The sequence below is a fragment of the Protopterus annectens genome, chromosome 11.part0, assembly GCF_019279795.1.
Source record: "Protopterus annectens isolate FY-2018-M chromosome 11.part0, PAN1.0, whole genome shotgun sequence".
NCBI classification, from domain to species: Eukaryota; Metazoa; Chordata; order Ceratodontiformes; family Protopteridae; genus Protopterus; species Protopterus annectens.
The window spans coordinates 406,500,549-406,517,929 of NC_056745.1; the positions used below are offsets into that span (position 1 = coordinate 406,500,549).

Genomic DNA, 17,381 nt, shown 5'->3' on the forward strand with positions numbered 1-17,381 from the left:
TTTTGGCATTTAGCTTTAGGCCATGGCTCTGGCACCAGTTATCCGTCTCTGTGAGACCTTTTTGGAGGATGCTTGTGTCAGCCGGCAAGTCGATTATTGCCCCCAGTTTGCAGTCATCTGCAAACTTTGTCAGCCATAGTCCTCCTGTGTTAGCCTGTACCTCAGAGAAATATATACTGAACAAGAGAGGTCCCAGGACTGAGCCTTGTGGGACGCCACTTGTAACTGGTTTAGTGTCTGACATGGCACCTGCAATTCTGACCATGTGGGTTCTATCCCTAAGTCAGTTTGCAACCCATCTTGTGACACAGGGGTTGATATTTAAGTTGGTGAGCTTATTTATGATGCCCGAGTGGGGTATTGTGTCGAAGGCTTTTGCAAGGTCAAGGTAGGCTGTGTGGACTACCTTCCCTCCGTCTGTGGCCTTGGTGAATGTTTCAAAGAAATCGACCAGGTTCAAGAGGCAAGATCTGCCCTTAACAAAGCCGAACTGGGTAGGATCCAGTGTTTGTAGGTCCCCAATATCTTTATTTATGAGGTCCATGATGATCCTTTCCATAGCTTTGCAGACCAGGCTAGTTAGGCTTATAGAGCGATAGTTTCCGGGGTCTGTTGTGGCACCACCTTTATGGAGTGGGACCACTGTTGCTGTACGCCATTCTTTGGGTACATATCCTGTTGTAAGGCTGAGACTGAATAGTGATTTTAAGTGAGGGTTCAGTTCTTCTTGGAGCTCATGTAAAACGCAGCCCAGGACACCGTCCGGTCCCATCGATGCTGTGTTTTTTGCTTTGGAGAGGGCAGCTCTCACCTGTGCATCTGTGATGTCAGGGAGGCTACACTCTGTTAGAATAATCATTTGCTCTTTTGGTGGTGGTGGGGGGAGGGAGAAGTTTGCGCTGAACCTGTCAGCTAGGATGTTGGCAATGTCTGTGGGTTTGGTGTATTTTTTGTCATTTTGGACTAATTCTGAGCATATCTGGGAATTCCCACCCAGGTTCCTAACATAACTAAAGAAAGCCTTGTGATTATCCTTAGTGTCCTGTGCAATTTTTTTCTCGAAGCTGGCCTTAGACGATTCTATGAGTGCCCGTAGTTTTATTTACTATACAAGGTATAATACAGGAATAACCTCTATTGTGGAAATTAACAAGAGCGCTTCCCTTTGGTACCCTCTGCAGTCTTGAAAAGTTAAAAGATACAAATGGAATAAAGTTCAAGAGAGCAGCTCATTGTCAACCAGGATTAGGAAGAGCAGCAGCAGCACATAAATAAAAACGGTTTTGTATTACGTTACCCCACCAGATGCGTAGTAGCAAGGACCGCCCAGCACTTTGCTCATGACGTTTATTTTGAAAAGTGCCTTGAATAAACATGGAAAACCATTCTCAGAAGATGAATATGCTAAACGTTGTAATTATTTCAACAAAAAGCCTTTTCCCCTTATTTGTTGGTGGCAGAAAGTGTGCTTACAAATGCTGTACCGATCCAAACAGATTTACCTATTCAAATGAACACAGAATATGCTGCATTTATACAAAAGTATTACGCTGAGAATTACAATTCTTTAAAGGTGGGGGTGCGAACACATAGTATGCTGCAGATATAAAAACTATTACACAGACTTAAAATTCGTATTCTGTAAAGGTGCGGGGTGCACTGGGGGGGGCGACCTTTCTTGGAGGTAATTTTTTATTGCCTTTATTGTATTTACTGTCCCACTGCCTCAGCATATTGCTTTATCTCCAGAAAAATGCTTAAAGAGACGTGGGGGGGGGGGTGCAGGGGGCAAGCAAATGCAATTACTGCACAGCATTAAACCAAAGAAAAGTGGGCGGGGGTGCACGGGTTATGGGCATGGACTGCTACACGGAAACTTGTGGAGACTGCGTAAATCAACCCAAGTGTGATGACTGCAACAGTGAAACATGAAGAACATAGTACAGTTGTGTACACTTACCATAAATGTAGATGTTAGAGTGTATTCACTGTTGTAGTCCTGATTACCCTCCCTACAGCCCCCTAACATCTCTGTTTTCTACCTTTCCTCTTTTTGGCCATATCTTATGGCTATGGTATTTACTTTTTACTGGAGGTGTTCCACACCATGTAATTGCTTCCTGTTTTGGGGGCCCCTGACATCTGGGGCAAGAAAAACTGATGTAGTGGCATTGGCTGCATGTTTTATAGCCTTGACGACTTGACGTCATGGAAGAGGTGACAGCATCAGACGCAGAAATTCCAAGACTCTGGTATTCGGGCTGATTGAGGGCTACCTGCAGGCAGATAACCCAAGTGTGATGACTGCAACAGTGAACACACTCGAACATCTACATTTATGGTAAGTGTACACAACTGTACTTTCTTCAGTTTGCATTTGAAAGTCGGTGTATCACAATTCCACCGGAGTGGGTGGGGTTACATATTTGCATATGTAAACAGTGTTAATCAGCGCACAGATTTGTACCTATTTTTCATGGGCCTTTGTCCGGATTTTTGATGTTTCCAGGTAGAGAGGTATGAACCACTCCCAGCCCACTCCCAATATACTAACACCAAAGATTATTTGCTAGTGAGAATGAATTCCTCACAATATCCCTTTATTATAGTCAAGCTTACACCACCAGCAGTAGCAGGGAATCAAAATGTATATGAATTACCCTTGGACATTTCTCCAGAGTAGCGACAGAGAGGCAAAATCATCCACCATGCCATATTTGATAGCAATAAGGCACACTCTGCTATACATTACTAAAGCACCATGTGTGCTTTTGACCACTGGTAATTATCATTGGTTAGAATGTTGTACAGCAGTACAACATGTACTGCAGATTCTTCCAGAAGGGAGACCTGCACCCATATATTATTTTTTTCTCTACTGCCCTTCACAGGAGAGGAACATCCAGCATTATTCTGAGCCTTCTAATCCCTTTGCCACAGCAAGTGTCTGTAGTGGTAATATTCTTAGCAGCTACATGCTGCTGCTGTGATGTGCATCTCTTGCAGGTGTCATTGAAATAGCAGTGTTTGCGTGTATCTTTGTGCAGGTGTCCTGAACAATGCTTTATCATAGACGTATGTATGCTGCATGTCTTGGTGGTATTATAGCTATGTCTTTTGCATTGATTGACTTGGGATATTAAGTTGAACTCTATGCATGTGCCCATCTACATCAGTTGGTGCCTTAGTCCTCTGAACAGCTGTTCCATGGACTGCAGAAAGGGTTTCACGTTGCAGCATAAAAAAGAGACCTGTTTCTGGAGTCTTCATCAAAATCTTCTGTAGCTGTAGGACTTCTGATATGCCAGCTTGAGTAGTAAACATCTGTGCCTGGTCGCTGTCACTCTCTAAAGGAATTAAAATTGGATTTCTCTGCACAATTTTCTTGGGAACGAATGACTCGGTACAGTTAAATAAAAGCAGTGCTTTAACTTACCTTTTTGATGGGGAAAAAAGGCAAGAAGAATCACCAAAAATCTATCATACCAGTATCTCAGGGGCCTGATTCGGAAGGTGCTGCCAACTCATCAGAACCCAGGCTTCAGTCAAATGATTCTGTCAGTAAGCAACAGCCAGTTTTCCTCTCTGTGATTCTGAAAGAAATCAAGGAGGTAAAGGCAACTCTTCAAACATAATGTCGTTACAACAGAGAAGAACTTGCTATCCATAACTCAAAACACTAAATACAAAGTTGGGTACTAGTCAACAACTGTCCAAAGAAGCAACAGGGAATGGGGCAAGGTGTGATGCAATGGAAGAGAGACGAGAATGTCTCAAAGCATGAGCAATAAAAATGGAAGATCATGTTAGAAGGAAAAAAATGAAGATGGATAAGAGGTCCCAGAAACGTTGGAAGAAGACGATTTTGTGAATTTAGTCAGGCCAATGTTTGCTAAATGGGCTAGCATTCCATTAGACAATATCCGGATAGAGGGAATTATTAGCTGGACAATGACAGGTGATCATATGATAAGCATGGATGGACTGATTTGGACGTCAATAGAACTGGAGAAAGGAGATTGTCACTAGGAACTAAGAGCCGAGTGGCCCTTTGGGATGCAAAATTAATGAAGCTAAAACAAAGGCAATAGCAATATATTATGTACCCACACATGGATTGGTCCAGCAATATCCATATTTATGGGGACATGATAAAATGAGGTATTTAGGAGTATGGATTAAAATTACTCTGTTATGGCAGCTAAGGATATGTGGGAAGAGACTAAACAGAAGATAATACAAAAATTGAGAGACTGGAAACTTTGTTGTATGGATATAGGTACTAAGGTACAAGCCATTAAAATGTTTTTAGTCCCTTTAGTCTTATACACAGGTCAGGCATATTTTTATCAACCAGAGGAGAAGCTCTGGATAGCAATTAAGAAAGATTTGAAGGATTTTATCTTGGAAGAGAAGACAGCAAGGGTCAATTGAGATAAGCTGATTCTTCCAATAGAACAAGCCAGACTAGGATTACCCAATTTGAGGGGGTATTTTAGAGCAGCACAGTTAAGGCTCTTATACATAGCACAAGCAGAAAACTGTAATCCAAAGTGGGAAGGAATTATGATACAGGAAGGAAGGTGAAGAAATAAGGAGAGATAGGCATTTTGGATGCAGACTCATAAGGAGAACAACAACAATCATACAAAGTATTATATTCATAAAATAGCAGGGAGTATAGTAAGAACTAAACCAGCATGCGAATGGAAAAAAGAGATTTTGCCGATAGGGATGACTGTGGTTAGGGATACAGATAATAGGCAAGAGGGGGCTGGAAGTTATGAGAGAAAACTGGCAAAAGAACCAAGGTATTGGGAGCAAATAACTAGAAAGGAAAAGGTAATAGAATGGGAAGAGGCCAAGAATTTATTTGGACTGCAGGTTAGAGATTGCCTGCCCTATCCAGGATTGATATCCGAGTATAGGCAAAGAGAATGAAATAGGGGGCTCCTAAATGAAAGACCAGCACTGGTAGAGTTTTTAATAGAATCTAGAACAGAAGCTGCCATTAGAAAAGGGAAAATTAGTAAAACATATAAAATATTGTATGATAATGATAATATTAGTATTAACAGTATATTGAGAATGAAAAGGAATAAATTATAGGTAGTTTGTTTTTAGCTCCTTCTTTGTGTTCATTTTATAAATTCTAATTAATATCTATATCAATTATACTATGAAAGTTTTTTTCAAAACAAGAAAGAGAATTATTAATTAGTTTATTTGTGTATATTTGTATTACATATGAAATAAATTTTATACATGAATAAATTAAATAGATAATTATATAATGTATATAGAAATATTTACGAAGTATTTGCTTTGAATTCTAGTAGCCTACTCAAAAACAACAGTTATGGTTTTAACCTAAGAAACTATTTTTTAAGATGTGTTTTTAACTGTATGAATAATAGGGTATTTAACCACTGTTTAACATACTAGTTATTACTATTTTGTATTATATACTCATTCAAGAGTAGCGAATCAATTTTAACAGTATTCAGCAGCACAAGGAACATCAAAGTATACTTGTTGTATGTAAGACTTACACAGTGAGAAAAAAACTTCACTTGTCAAGTTCATTAGACTTCAAAAAGAGTACTGCAGCACTATAGCACTTTAACAGTTGATTGCAATTAAATTTTAATTGCTAAATTGGCCTATTAACTTGTGTATTTAAGCAGTATGGCCACATTTGTATTTTAATCTTGAAAAAGCCTGGAATTGTCCAGGCGAAAGCGCTTGGTTTGCATTGGAGTGTTCTTTTCGTTTTCGTGTTGGTGAATAAAAGATTTTAGTGGATCGACTTGGTTTGGCATTCCTTCACAATCTTAAAGGAAGATTTTTTGCTTTCATTTATACTTATTATTGGCATCAGAAGATTTTGGCAGAAGCAGTTGTTTCGTAAACGAAAAGCTGTATTCTAAAACGTTGCTTCTGGTCCAGGCTTGGTGTGTTTTTCTAGTTTTCCAGTTTATAGTAAGAACTAAACCAGCATGCGAATGGAAAAAAGAGATTTTGCCGATAGGGATGACTGTGGTTAGGGATACAGATAATAGGCAAGAGGGGGCTGGAAGTTATGAGAGAAAACTGGCAAAGGAACCAAGGTATTGGGAGCAAATAACTAGAAAGGAAAAGGTAATAGAATGGGAAGAGGCCAAGAATTTATTTGGACTGCAGGTTAGAGATTGCCTGCCCTATCCAGGATTGATATCCGAGTATAGGCAAAGAGAATGAAATAGGGGGCTCCTAAATGAAAGACCAGCACTGGTAGAGTTTTTAATAGAATCTAGAACAGAAGCTGCCATTAGAAAAGGGAAAATTAGTAAAACATATAAAATATTGTATGATAATGATGAGAATCAATCAGAGGAGCTTCATTGCATTTTTTGTATTTAACACCATACATTTCCAGTGCACGAGGCACATCTTTGTAAGGCCAGTAAGAGCTTTGCTTCTTCCTAAGGAAAGATACTTCATACTTGTAAATATGTTTCTTAAGTTTGTGCTAAAGGTTGAATGTTATTGTATCATGTACTTTTTGTATTATAGTTTGTACTAACATTAGCAGGTATTTATTTAAAGGTAGTAAGGCAAGCTGGATTGAATTGCATAGTAGTAAAAATGGAGGGGCTCAGTGTCTTAGGTAGCCCTGTATACCGTGGTACAAGTGTGGAAACCAAGATCCTTAACATTCTTGACATTAATGGGCATTATTGTAGAGACACACCGGAGATTTAATGGGTACTTGCAGGGCAGACTTAGTTTTGCTGGGAGGACTTGGTCCATCATCTCATGGAATATCAATGGCCTCCGTAATCATTAAGAGAGACAGAATCTTTACAGATAAGTACAGCCAGGACAGGTGTTATTACCATACTAGAAACCCATTTAGATGAGGAGTGTCACTCACAGTTCACCCCAAAAGGAGGGTTTCACTTTGGCTGAACGCTCTTCCTACTTGGGGGAGGGGTGGACAAAGAAGGGTTGTTTTTTACATGTTTAGTAAAATTTCATATACAGTTTCAAGTAGCAGCTCAATTAAGATGATATGCTGCAGTTAGGGGAATGCTAGGTCATTCTTTGGCCACTCTAATTACTGTGCATCTCTCCCACATGTCTCCCAGGTGTAAAATAAGCTGCTTAAGAGAATCTACACTGAGTGTAGTGGCCTTTCCCAAGGGACTAGTCCTGGTAATGGGGAATTAGAATTTGGTACAGTCTCCCCAGGATGAGTTGGGATGTCTCTGAATGTAGTGAATGTCTCCCCAGAGTAAACTGTTGAGATCCTGGATTAGACAGGTTGGATGGTATGATATAAAAATGGACTCTCGGGCACCTGAGACAGATAAAGGTTATTCGTGCTTTTCACCAAGGTATAAGCAATGGTCAAGACTTGAGAGGTGTTTTATAAATAAAGAGAAAAGGTATTTATTTCACTGTTGAACTTATCCAGTCATCATATCTGACCATGCTTTAATTAAACTCAAACTGGACAGGAGATCAGAACTGCATATACCCATACAGTGGCAGTTTCTATCATGTATGCTAGAATCCCCTAACATGATAAAGTGGGTAATTCAGACAATGAACGAACATATGAAATGGATGATACAAATCTGTCTGAATGAGTGAGACTCATGCAAAAATAACTTAAGGACATTAAGCAGAGGATAATTTACCCAGAAGCAGGAAAGCTCCATCCATAGGTATAAGGCCCAGTTAATAGAACTTCGAACTCTGAAACTCCAGACTCAGCCTCTATTAGACACTGAAGTAGATACATTGAGATATTTATGAGCTAAACTTGAAATGTTCCTAGATCCGAAATAAGTATTTAAAAAGCATGCTCTTAAGATGATTTATTTTGCACAAACCCCTAGAGCACTGAAGACTCTAGCAGTCAGAGTTGGTCAACAACAAGCCAAGAGGACAATTATTAAAATATAGGGTCAGGGTCAGGAAGAGAGAACCTGGCAGTGGACTCCTCAGGGAATTCTACAGGAGCTTAGACAGTACTATCAAACCCCCCCAAGTTATCTAAAGGTACTTATCATAGATTGACTTACCCAGTCTAATTGACGTGTAAAGGCTCAGTTTAGTGCGGGTTATCACTAAAGAAGAAATTACTTTGGTATTGGGCTCTCTTGCAGAAGGAAAGTCTCCAGGGTCAAATGGCCTCCCTGTAAAATGAAAACCGCTAGGTAATGATGTGTTAGATGTTTGGATTAACTTAATAAACCAAATTTTACATGGAGACCCACCTCCCAATTCTTGGAAATGAGCAGTTATAGTAGCCATTTTAAAGGAATCGTACCATTCTATCTCAATCCTCAGTTACGATTATGAAGTGTTCATGGTCATCATGACTAATAGGTTGTCAAAAATATCAACTACCATCATACGTGGGGGTCAGTGTGTGTGTGTGTGTGTGTGTGTGTGTGTGTGTGTGTGTGTGTGTTTAGGGGGAGTTGACATTTGACAACACACTGAGGACATTGCTGTTACCAATGGAAGCTGTAACCTGTGCTGTGTTTGTTTGGATGCGGAACAGGCATTCAACATGGTTGATTGGTCTCTTATGTTTGCTACTTTAAAAAAATTTGAATTTCCTCACTAATTTATTGAATTATTCTAGAGAATATACAGTGGAGCTGTTGCTGTGGTTAAGACCAGAATAGGACTTTCTAGCTTGTTTTCTTTGAAGAGAGGTAATAGACAAGGTTACCCCTTGGTCCTTCTCCTCTTTCTTATATACACAGAGGCATTGGTCCAGCAGATGAGAGAGTTTCCAATACATGGTTACAGGTAGGACAACTTAACACTGAAAATTTCCCTCTTTGCAGATGTGCTTTTGACCATAGCAGACTTGAATCACGATCTCCCAGAATAGTTCACTACTTTTGATAGCTTTAGTGACCTGTCAAGCTACAAAGTGAATGTATCTAAGACTAACACAGTCTCAGTAAATCTAGATTATCCCCAGGAACTATGGGATAATTATTCCTTTTTACAAAGTCAGGGTAAAATGAAATATTTAGGTATTTTGCTGACCACTTTGGGCCAAGCCACTAGGGAAGCGATATGTCAGGATATCATGTGATTTTATTATTTTTTGAAGTTGAGTGTGATAGCACTCTATTTAGACCATAACGTCCAAGCATTGAACTGGTTTACTCTACCTTTACTGCTGTGTAAAAGGCAGGTGTTGAGAGCCCCTCCAGTGTCCTGGATGCTTTTGAAGATAAAAAGGGACATGACGTTTATATGGGATGATGCCAGGCCTAGGGTAGAGTGGGACAAAACAGAGATGCCCACTTCACGGGGGGGGGGGGGGGTTGGAGATACCAAACATACAACTTTAATTGGTTAACAATAGTTTTATCCATATTAACTAAGCTACAACTCCCCTTGTCACACTGTGTGTTGATGACTTACAGGAAGATCCAGCTCCCATTGGGAATGGATTAGCTAGATTAGCCCTTGCCCCCTTAGATTGTTGATAGTCTTCCAGCACTTACCCTGTTCCTCAAAAGGTTAGGCACAGTATGGACTCCACAACCTTTAAGGGAATTGAAAGGTATTTTCATACAAGTAGGATATAAAAAGGAGATGGAAACTATTATTTAAGTAGAAAGGAACTGGTTAAGATGGAAAACAGGATTAAAATACTGGTATCCCCTTATCAGTTGTATCCCTCCTGCCATGGTATGTGGCTCAACAGAAATATAAACTTCCAAGAATGGCTTTTTGAATTTCTGTGGAGTGATAAATAGATTGTGAACAACGTCTAACTACTCCACTTAAGACATGCAGGGAATAGGTATTGTTAGTTTATTGATCTTGGTGAGCGAGGATCAGCTACTGACTAAGGCTTTGGTATCAAAGTATTACTGGGCATTGCAGGTTGCAAAGTGCATATTGGCAGTAAAAGTTTGAGACTCTTGGGAGAGGACTGTGGATAGGTGCCTGAGTCAAGAACAGTGGTTGAATGTAGTGGGCCAAATGCCATCTTTTGCTCTCTTTCAGCTTTTCCCAGTTAGGGGTTGCCACAGCGGATCACCTTGTCCACTCATGATTGGCAGTGGAATTTTACGGTGTCGAGTTGACAACCCAGCACCCAACCTTCCACGGAAGGCACACACATGCACGCATTCATGCCTAGGGCCAATTTTAGCATGTCCAATCCACTTGCAGCATGTCTTTGGGGATGTGGGAGGAAACTGGAGCACCCGGAGGAAACTCACACGACTGCAGGGAGGACATGTAGACTCCACACAGAAGACAGCCCAGCCGAAGATCGAACTGGAGAGCCTCTTGCTGTGAGGCGACAATGCTAACCGCTGCACCACCGCGGCCGTCCCAAATGCCATCTTTTGCTAAATCGAGGAAATTCTAAATGTTTGGATGGAAGTGTTTCCAAAATATTTTTATACACCAGTCAAATTGAGAACGATATACCTGGTGGTGGATGGTACTTGTTGGAGGTGCTTGACAGGGGAGAGAAGTGATTGGGCACATATTTTTTATTCATGCCCAAGTGTCCAAGCATTCTTGAGTCAGGTGGCAGAACTCATAGCACTAGTTTTAAAAGTCAGAATTGCTCTGATCCCTTGCTTTTTCTGCTGGGGTGGTAGGAGCAGGTGTTAATATTTCCTCCCCAGCTACATTGATGGCTCTTTGGTAGGTAAGAACTGTATTACTTGTCATTGGAAATCTAGTATTCTGACTGTAGTTGAGCTCAAACAGCAAATGAATGAGATAGCATCTGAAACAAACCCCACTAAGAACAGAGACAGTAGAATGAAATATGAAAAGAAATGGAGATCTTGGTTTCAGTATGTCAGACAACAAGGTAGTTAATCACCCTGATTGAGCGGAGGTGAATGAAGGAGCCAATTAAGATAACTATGATAATTTGTAATGTTGAGATAACAGAAATAAGAACTGATGTTAGACACCTGCCATTTATCCTTTTATAAATAACTGATATTTGACACCTGCCATTTAGCCTTTTAAGTGCTTATATTTTTCTCTTTTTTTCTTGTATTATTCAAATACATGGAGCATTGTTACTTAAATAAAATTTCAGTTTAAAAAAAAAAAAAACAACTTCGGTAGCTGATAGTTTGAATGCCTTTCTGATTTGCAACTGTGAAATACATAGGTTAGAGAGTCCAGATGAAACACTTAGATCTTTTGTCCAGGAGAACGGTAGCTTTCCTATGTCGAGTAATGACAACAGTGACACTCTGTATGTATTCAATAAAATTGTTGAGCAGAGAACCACATGGAATTTGCTGGGTTTATGTGTACATTGTGTATTTTATGGTGCTGCTAATGTGGCATTTTTCACAGTTCTCTGTGCACCTTCTTCTGGTTCAGTACATGCTGGTCCACTCTATAGATACATGATCTGACATAAGAACAGTTCATTTTATGAAATGTTCTAATATCAGGTTCACATACATATACCAGTCCACAAAAAGGCTTGTATACTTAGCACTGTATACAATGATTATGAATATTCTGGACTAATTCTGTGTTATAGTTATTGGGAGATTTACTTCTCCTGTTATTGTAAGTCGCACAGAATAGGTAATGTCTCCCTATTTTTACTAGAAGGCTTAAAAGCTAGCTTTACAGAGTTTAGAGAACAGATCTGCATTAGAGACTCTCCGTATAAGAATTGTATTGGAATAATCTGCATTCATCATCTGGGAGATGCACGAGCACTCTGAATGTATCACCTAAAGTGCACAAAAGCTTCCTTGGTGGTGTCCTACAGCTAAAATAAAAATAAATAAATAGAACTTATTTGGGAGATTTTGGTCATCTGAACAAAGACTGGAATAGTCTGTTGTAAGCACCCTTAATTTTTATTAGACTTTATGATTCAGAGCAATTAAGAACATACTGTTCCTATTCCAGCTAGCAGATGACTATACTGGAAATTAAACTGATCAGCTTTACATCTGTTTTTCATCCTTCGTGGTAATGGCTCACTACCGAACATCGACAATGCTGCCATTGTATTTAAGAACCATGTACGGTCTTCTTCCTTTTTAATTTATGCCGAAGGAAAGAATACTGAAACAAAAGCATTTGTCCAAAAAAATGGACGGGGCAAAATCTTTAAAAGAATTTTGAGTTTTTGTATATGGTCAATACAATCCATTTGATGCTGTTATTCACTGCATCCAAAATAAACACCTTTGTTGGAACTTTAATTTCTTAATATTGTACAACAGGAAAAAATACACTACACTAGTTTCAGAACTATGCCTAACCCTAAAAACAAGTCCTGCCTGAACAAAGTGGTGGAAACTCTTATCAAGTTGATCATGAGTGTTGGGTATAACTATGAATTTAAACTAAAAGACTAAAGCAAGATGGTATTCAGTTATATTAGAAAACTAATTAAAAAATGAAATCTGTGTAGTGTAGAGAAAAGGAGCCCTGACTGTGACCCAAGAGAATCCAGTTTAAAGTACTGGGCCAGGGCAGTGGAAGAGCCAGCTGGTTAGGTTAATATGAGTAGCTTAAATACTGGAATAACCATCATGAGGGATGTGGGTTTTGGCTGTCTGTGGCCCCATATGGATGCAAAGTCTACAGCTCAGGCAGTCAAAACTGAGAAAATATTGTGAGTAATAGCATGCTTTCACTGAATTATGTTGTAGTATTTCAGACTGCTAATTGCGTTAGACCCCCCCCCCCCCAAAAAAAAAAAAAAAAAAAAAAGAATAGGCATACATTTACACCTTTACCCATCGGGTGGAGATTTGAAGAGCAATAAGCCTCACTCACAACAGTCTGTTTTGATTCAACTGCCAGCGACTTATGCATTGCCCAGATGCCCATCACCTTTGGTCAGCTCCAGATATCTGTTGCTATTTGTGATTTTTATTTTTCATCTTGACTATGATTTTTGTGAATAGTAATACAGTGAGTGTACAGTACCATTTGCATTCCTACTTTTATCAGAGCACTATGGGTGAAAATGTTTCAGCAGCCTGGTTTGATAACACACAATGACATGCATGTCTTTAATAATGTATCCAAGCCAAAAAAGAGAGACTGTTGTATAAATGCCAACATTTGTCATTGTTGTTGCACCTCATTAGTGTACTCAAAGTAGATACTTTTATATGCTGAAACATTTGGTTTGCAGGAATCCTTCTTGCTTATTTATTGTATGGAATCTGGTGCCATGGATGAAAACAAGAAAGTTATGTTCCAAACAAAATGGAGAAATGAATTTGTATATCTTCTTTCTTCAAGGCATCTTGGATAATAATGTAAATAACCATGAAAAATGCAAACATCTTGTCAGAGTAGGTTATAAAAGATAGGGGAAAAAAGACTGGAAAAAACAGTTTACAAGGGAACAATTGGGAGACATATGTATGGCTCCCAACTATTCAACTAAGTCCAGAAAGTTTAGGATTTTTGATTGGAGATGTTTGCATAGGTATTTGTATACCCCAAGCAAACTCCAAAGAATTTTCCTCAGTTACATAGCAAATGTTGGGAAGTATGAAAGGAAAGAAAGATGTAACTGGAAACATATATTTTGGGAATGATGTGTTGGCAGATTTTAAAAATTTCCTACAGAATACTTTGTCATTGGGGGAACAAATGGCTGTAACTAAAGAAAGGATTCTTTTGAGATGGGACAATCACGTCATGACATAGTAAGGCCTTGTTAAGTTTAATTGTATTGGCTTGCAAAAATAAATAAATAATTACAAAATAAAAATAAAAATCTAGACCAACTGTATATGAAGTATTGTATATTGTAGAAAAGGTAAATGAACTGGAAGTGGGATCTTTAGTAAAGGGAAGGTGCAAATTATATGAGATTAATGGAGTTTGTGGGGAAAAGTACACGTAGAGTAAAAATTGAGAGGAGGAGGAGTAAGGTTTTTGAGAAGGCAGGAATTGAGTAATGGTCAACTGAATGACAGTTATTTTAAAGGAAACCGATGTGTAATATTTATAACAGTAAAAATGTTAATATGGTTTTTCTGTTACTATATGTGTGCATAGCTCTTAAAGTTCCTGTTTAAACTGGCAAAACAAAGTTTTATTTTTACATAAAAGTGTTCACATGCATTCTTGTGCATGCGAGCCCTCTTGAATGTAAATATAAAACTTTGTTTTCAAGGCACATTTTTAGTAAATTATAATTAAAAAAAAACTTCTGATCAAGGAAGTGGAAATAGCTGAACCCTATGTGGCAGGATGCATCTGAAAAGTGTCACTTCTTCCATTGTCCTAGTAACTAATGAACTTTCAAGGAAGTGGAAATCAGTAGCTGAACCCTATGTGGCAGGATGCATCTGAAAAGTGTCACTTCTTCCATTGTCCTAGTAACTAATGAACTTTTTTGCTTTTACAATTTCTTGTTAGTGTATAATGAAGACCTCTCTGCCTTTATGAGTGTTCTGTTTTCCTTTTACTCATTGCTTGGGGCATGCTATGCAAAATCCATTCTCTCAAATGATCATTTATTGGTGTGTTTTGTACTGTATGATGTTGAAGTGCTTGTGGAGACATTTTCTAATGAAAATTAATGTAGTTTAAGTTGCAAGTTTTCTTGTTTTCATGTGTTGTATTTGCCATAGTATTTTTTGGAATTTGTCTTTTTCAAGGGATATATTCCATGTCTTGGACCTAATGCAAATGGATATGATTAACTTCACAATCAGAAATCTTCGGCCATACCTTCAGCAGCATTCAGTGGAATATGAGAGAGCCACATTCCAGGATATTCTTGTTAAAACACCCAGTAAGTGCAAAAAATACAACTCTGAAAATGTAATGTAAAATGAAAGATGTACTGACTGAAATCCCTGTTGCAGTATTCCTAACTTCTGGGTTATCACTGCTGTCATTGGCTGGGGTAGGAAAGCTTTTTCTTCCTAGGATCGTACCTCCGATGTGTGATGTTAGCTTGATAGAAGTAGACATATGAGCATAATGCTTCAGACTGTCTTGCTGCCAGCCCAAACTCCAGCCTCACATCCATCGGACTGATCATCTCTTGGTCATTGGTGCCATTGCTTTGAATGCTCAGATAAAGGCCCCATTGGGGGACCTTCCTTTGTATTTCTAAACTGTTTTTTCTTACCAGTATTAGATGTCAGCTAGGAGGAGTAAGTGTGAGTACAGTAGGCAAATCCTGTGCAAACACTTGCACCCCCTTTTTTTTGTGCTTAGGAGCAGAACACTATTACAAAGCTTCTTCCATTTGCCAGTCCTTTGGTCCCATCTGTCTTCTCTTAACATCTTCTCAAGACTCAGCATATCAAACACTTGGATTACTCCATGATTGCAGTTTCTGCTTCCCTGGATGCAACTCTCCACCACTTAAGAGAAAGCTTAAAAAGCCTAGGCCAGAGGTTTGCCCCTGTCTGACTCTGACATACCCACTGAGGCTTCAGAACCCACAGTATGTCTGGTTTCAGTTCATATAGGTTCATAGGTAGGTACTAGGCTATCGGCCCAAGGGCCTAGTCAGCAAATTACCATAGCTTATGCCACCCAAGAAAGTTATTTTCCTGTGCCACTGTCCAGCAGAGACACAGAAGCGATCCCCGGGGTGTATTTCCTATTTCCCATCCACTCATCAAGATTTTTCTTGAAGAGTGCTAATGAAGAACTTTGCTTGACATAGATGGGTAGCTTGTTCCAGAGTATAGTAAGTCTCTGGGACAGGAATCTATCCCTCCAGCATGTCCTGTTTATTGTGGTGACAAGGTTTAGGTCCCTAGAGCATGTAGCTTGGAGGGATTGGGATTTCTTCAGGTGTAGCATGTCCAACAGCTCTGGGTTTGACATAGCTTTATATGTTAGGCAGAGGTCACCTCGGAGTAGGCGATATGCTACCGAGTAGAGCTGGAGTATTTTCAGGTGGTCAGTGTAGGGCATTTGTTTGAGGCCAGTAATCCTCTTTGTGAGGTACTTCTGTGGCCTTTCCAGCTTCTGCAGATGTCTTGTGAAGTACATTCCAAAAGGGGCATTGTACTCTATAATGGGTATAATGAGTGACGAGTAGAGGGGGACAATGACCTCTTTTTTCCTGGATGAGAACCTTTTTATGATGAGGTGTGCCACATAGAAGGACTTCCTGACTACTGTGGTGATGTGACTATCAAAGGAGAGACTACTGTCCACCTGGGTCCCAAGGTCTCTTATCACGCATTCGGTGTTAAGTAGATTGCTGCCTATGTGGTAGTTCATGGGTACAAAGTTTTTACCAAAATGGATGATATTGCACTTTTTGGCATTGAGCTTGAGGCCATGGCTCTGACACCAGGTGTCTGTCTCAGTGAGGCCCTTCTGTAGGATGTCCACATCATTTGGGGACTTGACTATGGCTCCTAGTTTGCAATCATCTGTGAACTTTGTCAGGCAGTGGCCTTCTGTGTTAGCCTGTACTTCAGAGAAGTAGATACCAAACAGGAGAGGTCCCAGGACTGTGGCACTCCACTTGCCACTGCCTTGAGGCCAGATTTGGAGTCTGCAACTTTTACAGTGTGAGTTCTGTCAGTGAGCCAGTTGGCAACCCATCTTGTGACGTAGGGATTTATACCTAGTTTAGTGAGTTTAGCTATAATTCCAGAATGGGGGATGGGGTCGAAAGCCTTGGCGAGGTCAAGATAGGCTGTGTGAACCACCTTACCCTCATCTACGGCTTTGGTGACTGCCTCAAAGAAGTCGATCAGGTTCAGGAGGCATGATCTGCCTTTCACAAACCCGAACTGGGTGGGATCCAGAGTTTGGAGGTTATCAATGTCTTTGTTTATGAGTTCCATGATGATATGTTCCATGGCCTTGCAGACCAGACTCGTCAGGCTAATAGGTCGATAGTTCCCAGGATCAGTGGTGGCTCCCCCTTTGTGTAGTGGGATAAATGTTGCTGTGCGCCATTCAGTGGGCACAAAGCCTGATGTGAGGCTGTTATTGAACATGGTGCTTAAGTGGGGAGCCAGTTTGTTCTGAAATTCATGTAAAACGCAGCCTGGGATGTTGTCCAGGCCCATGGATGCTGTGTTTTTGGCTTTAGAGAGTGCAGCTTTTACCTGCGTAGTTGTGATTACAGGGACTCTGCATTCTTCCTGTATAGATATGGTCTCTTTAGGGGGTGAGAGGGGGTTAAAGTTAGCACTGAACAGATCTGCCAGGATGTTGGCAATATCAGTTGGTTCTGTAATTTTCGTGCCTTTGTGCTGTAACATCTACTGAGACAACGTTGGAGGTTGGTATGATGCCAGAGGTCTTGGTGGCTGAGGATTCTGCAAATGTAGGTGAGCCGAGATTCATAATATCAGTGAGGAGCAGAGAGCATCCCGGAGTTCATGGTTAGGGAA

General features: G+C 39.9%; 1 protein-coding gene across 1 annotated transcript in view; it reads left to right on the forward strand.

Annotated features, from left to right (window-relative positions):
* Positions 1-17,381, forward strand: part of TCP11L2 (t-complex 11 like 2) — a 613,826-nt gene that overhangs the window by 339,378 nt on the left and 257,067 nt on the right. The window contains exon 6 of the mRNA XM_044087900.1: positions 14,661-14,797. Coding sequence (XP_043943835.1) covers positions 14,661-14,797 — 137 coding nt within the window. The remainder of the gene's footprint in view (positions 1-14,660; positions 14,798-17,381) is intronic.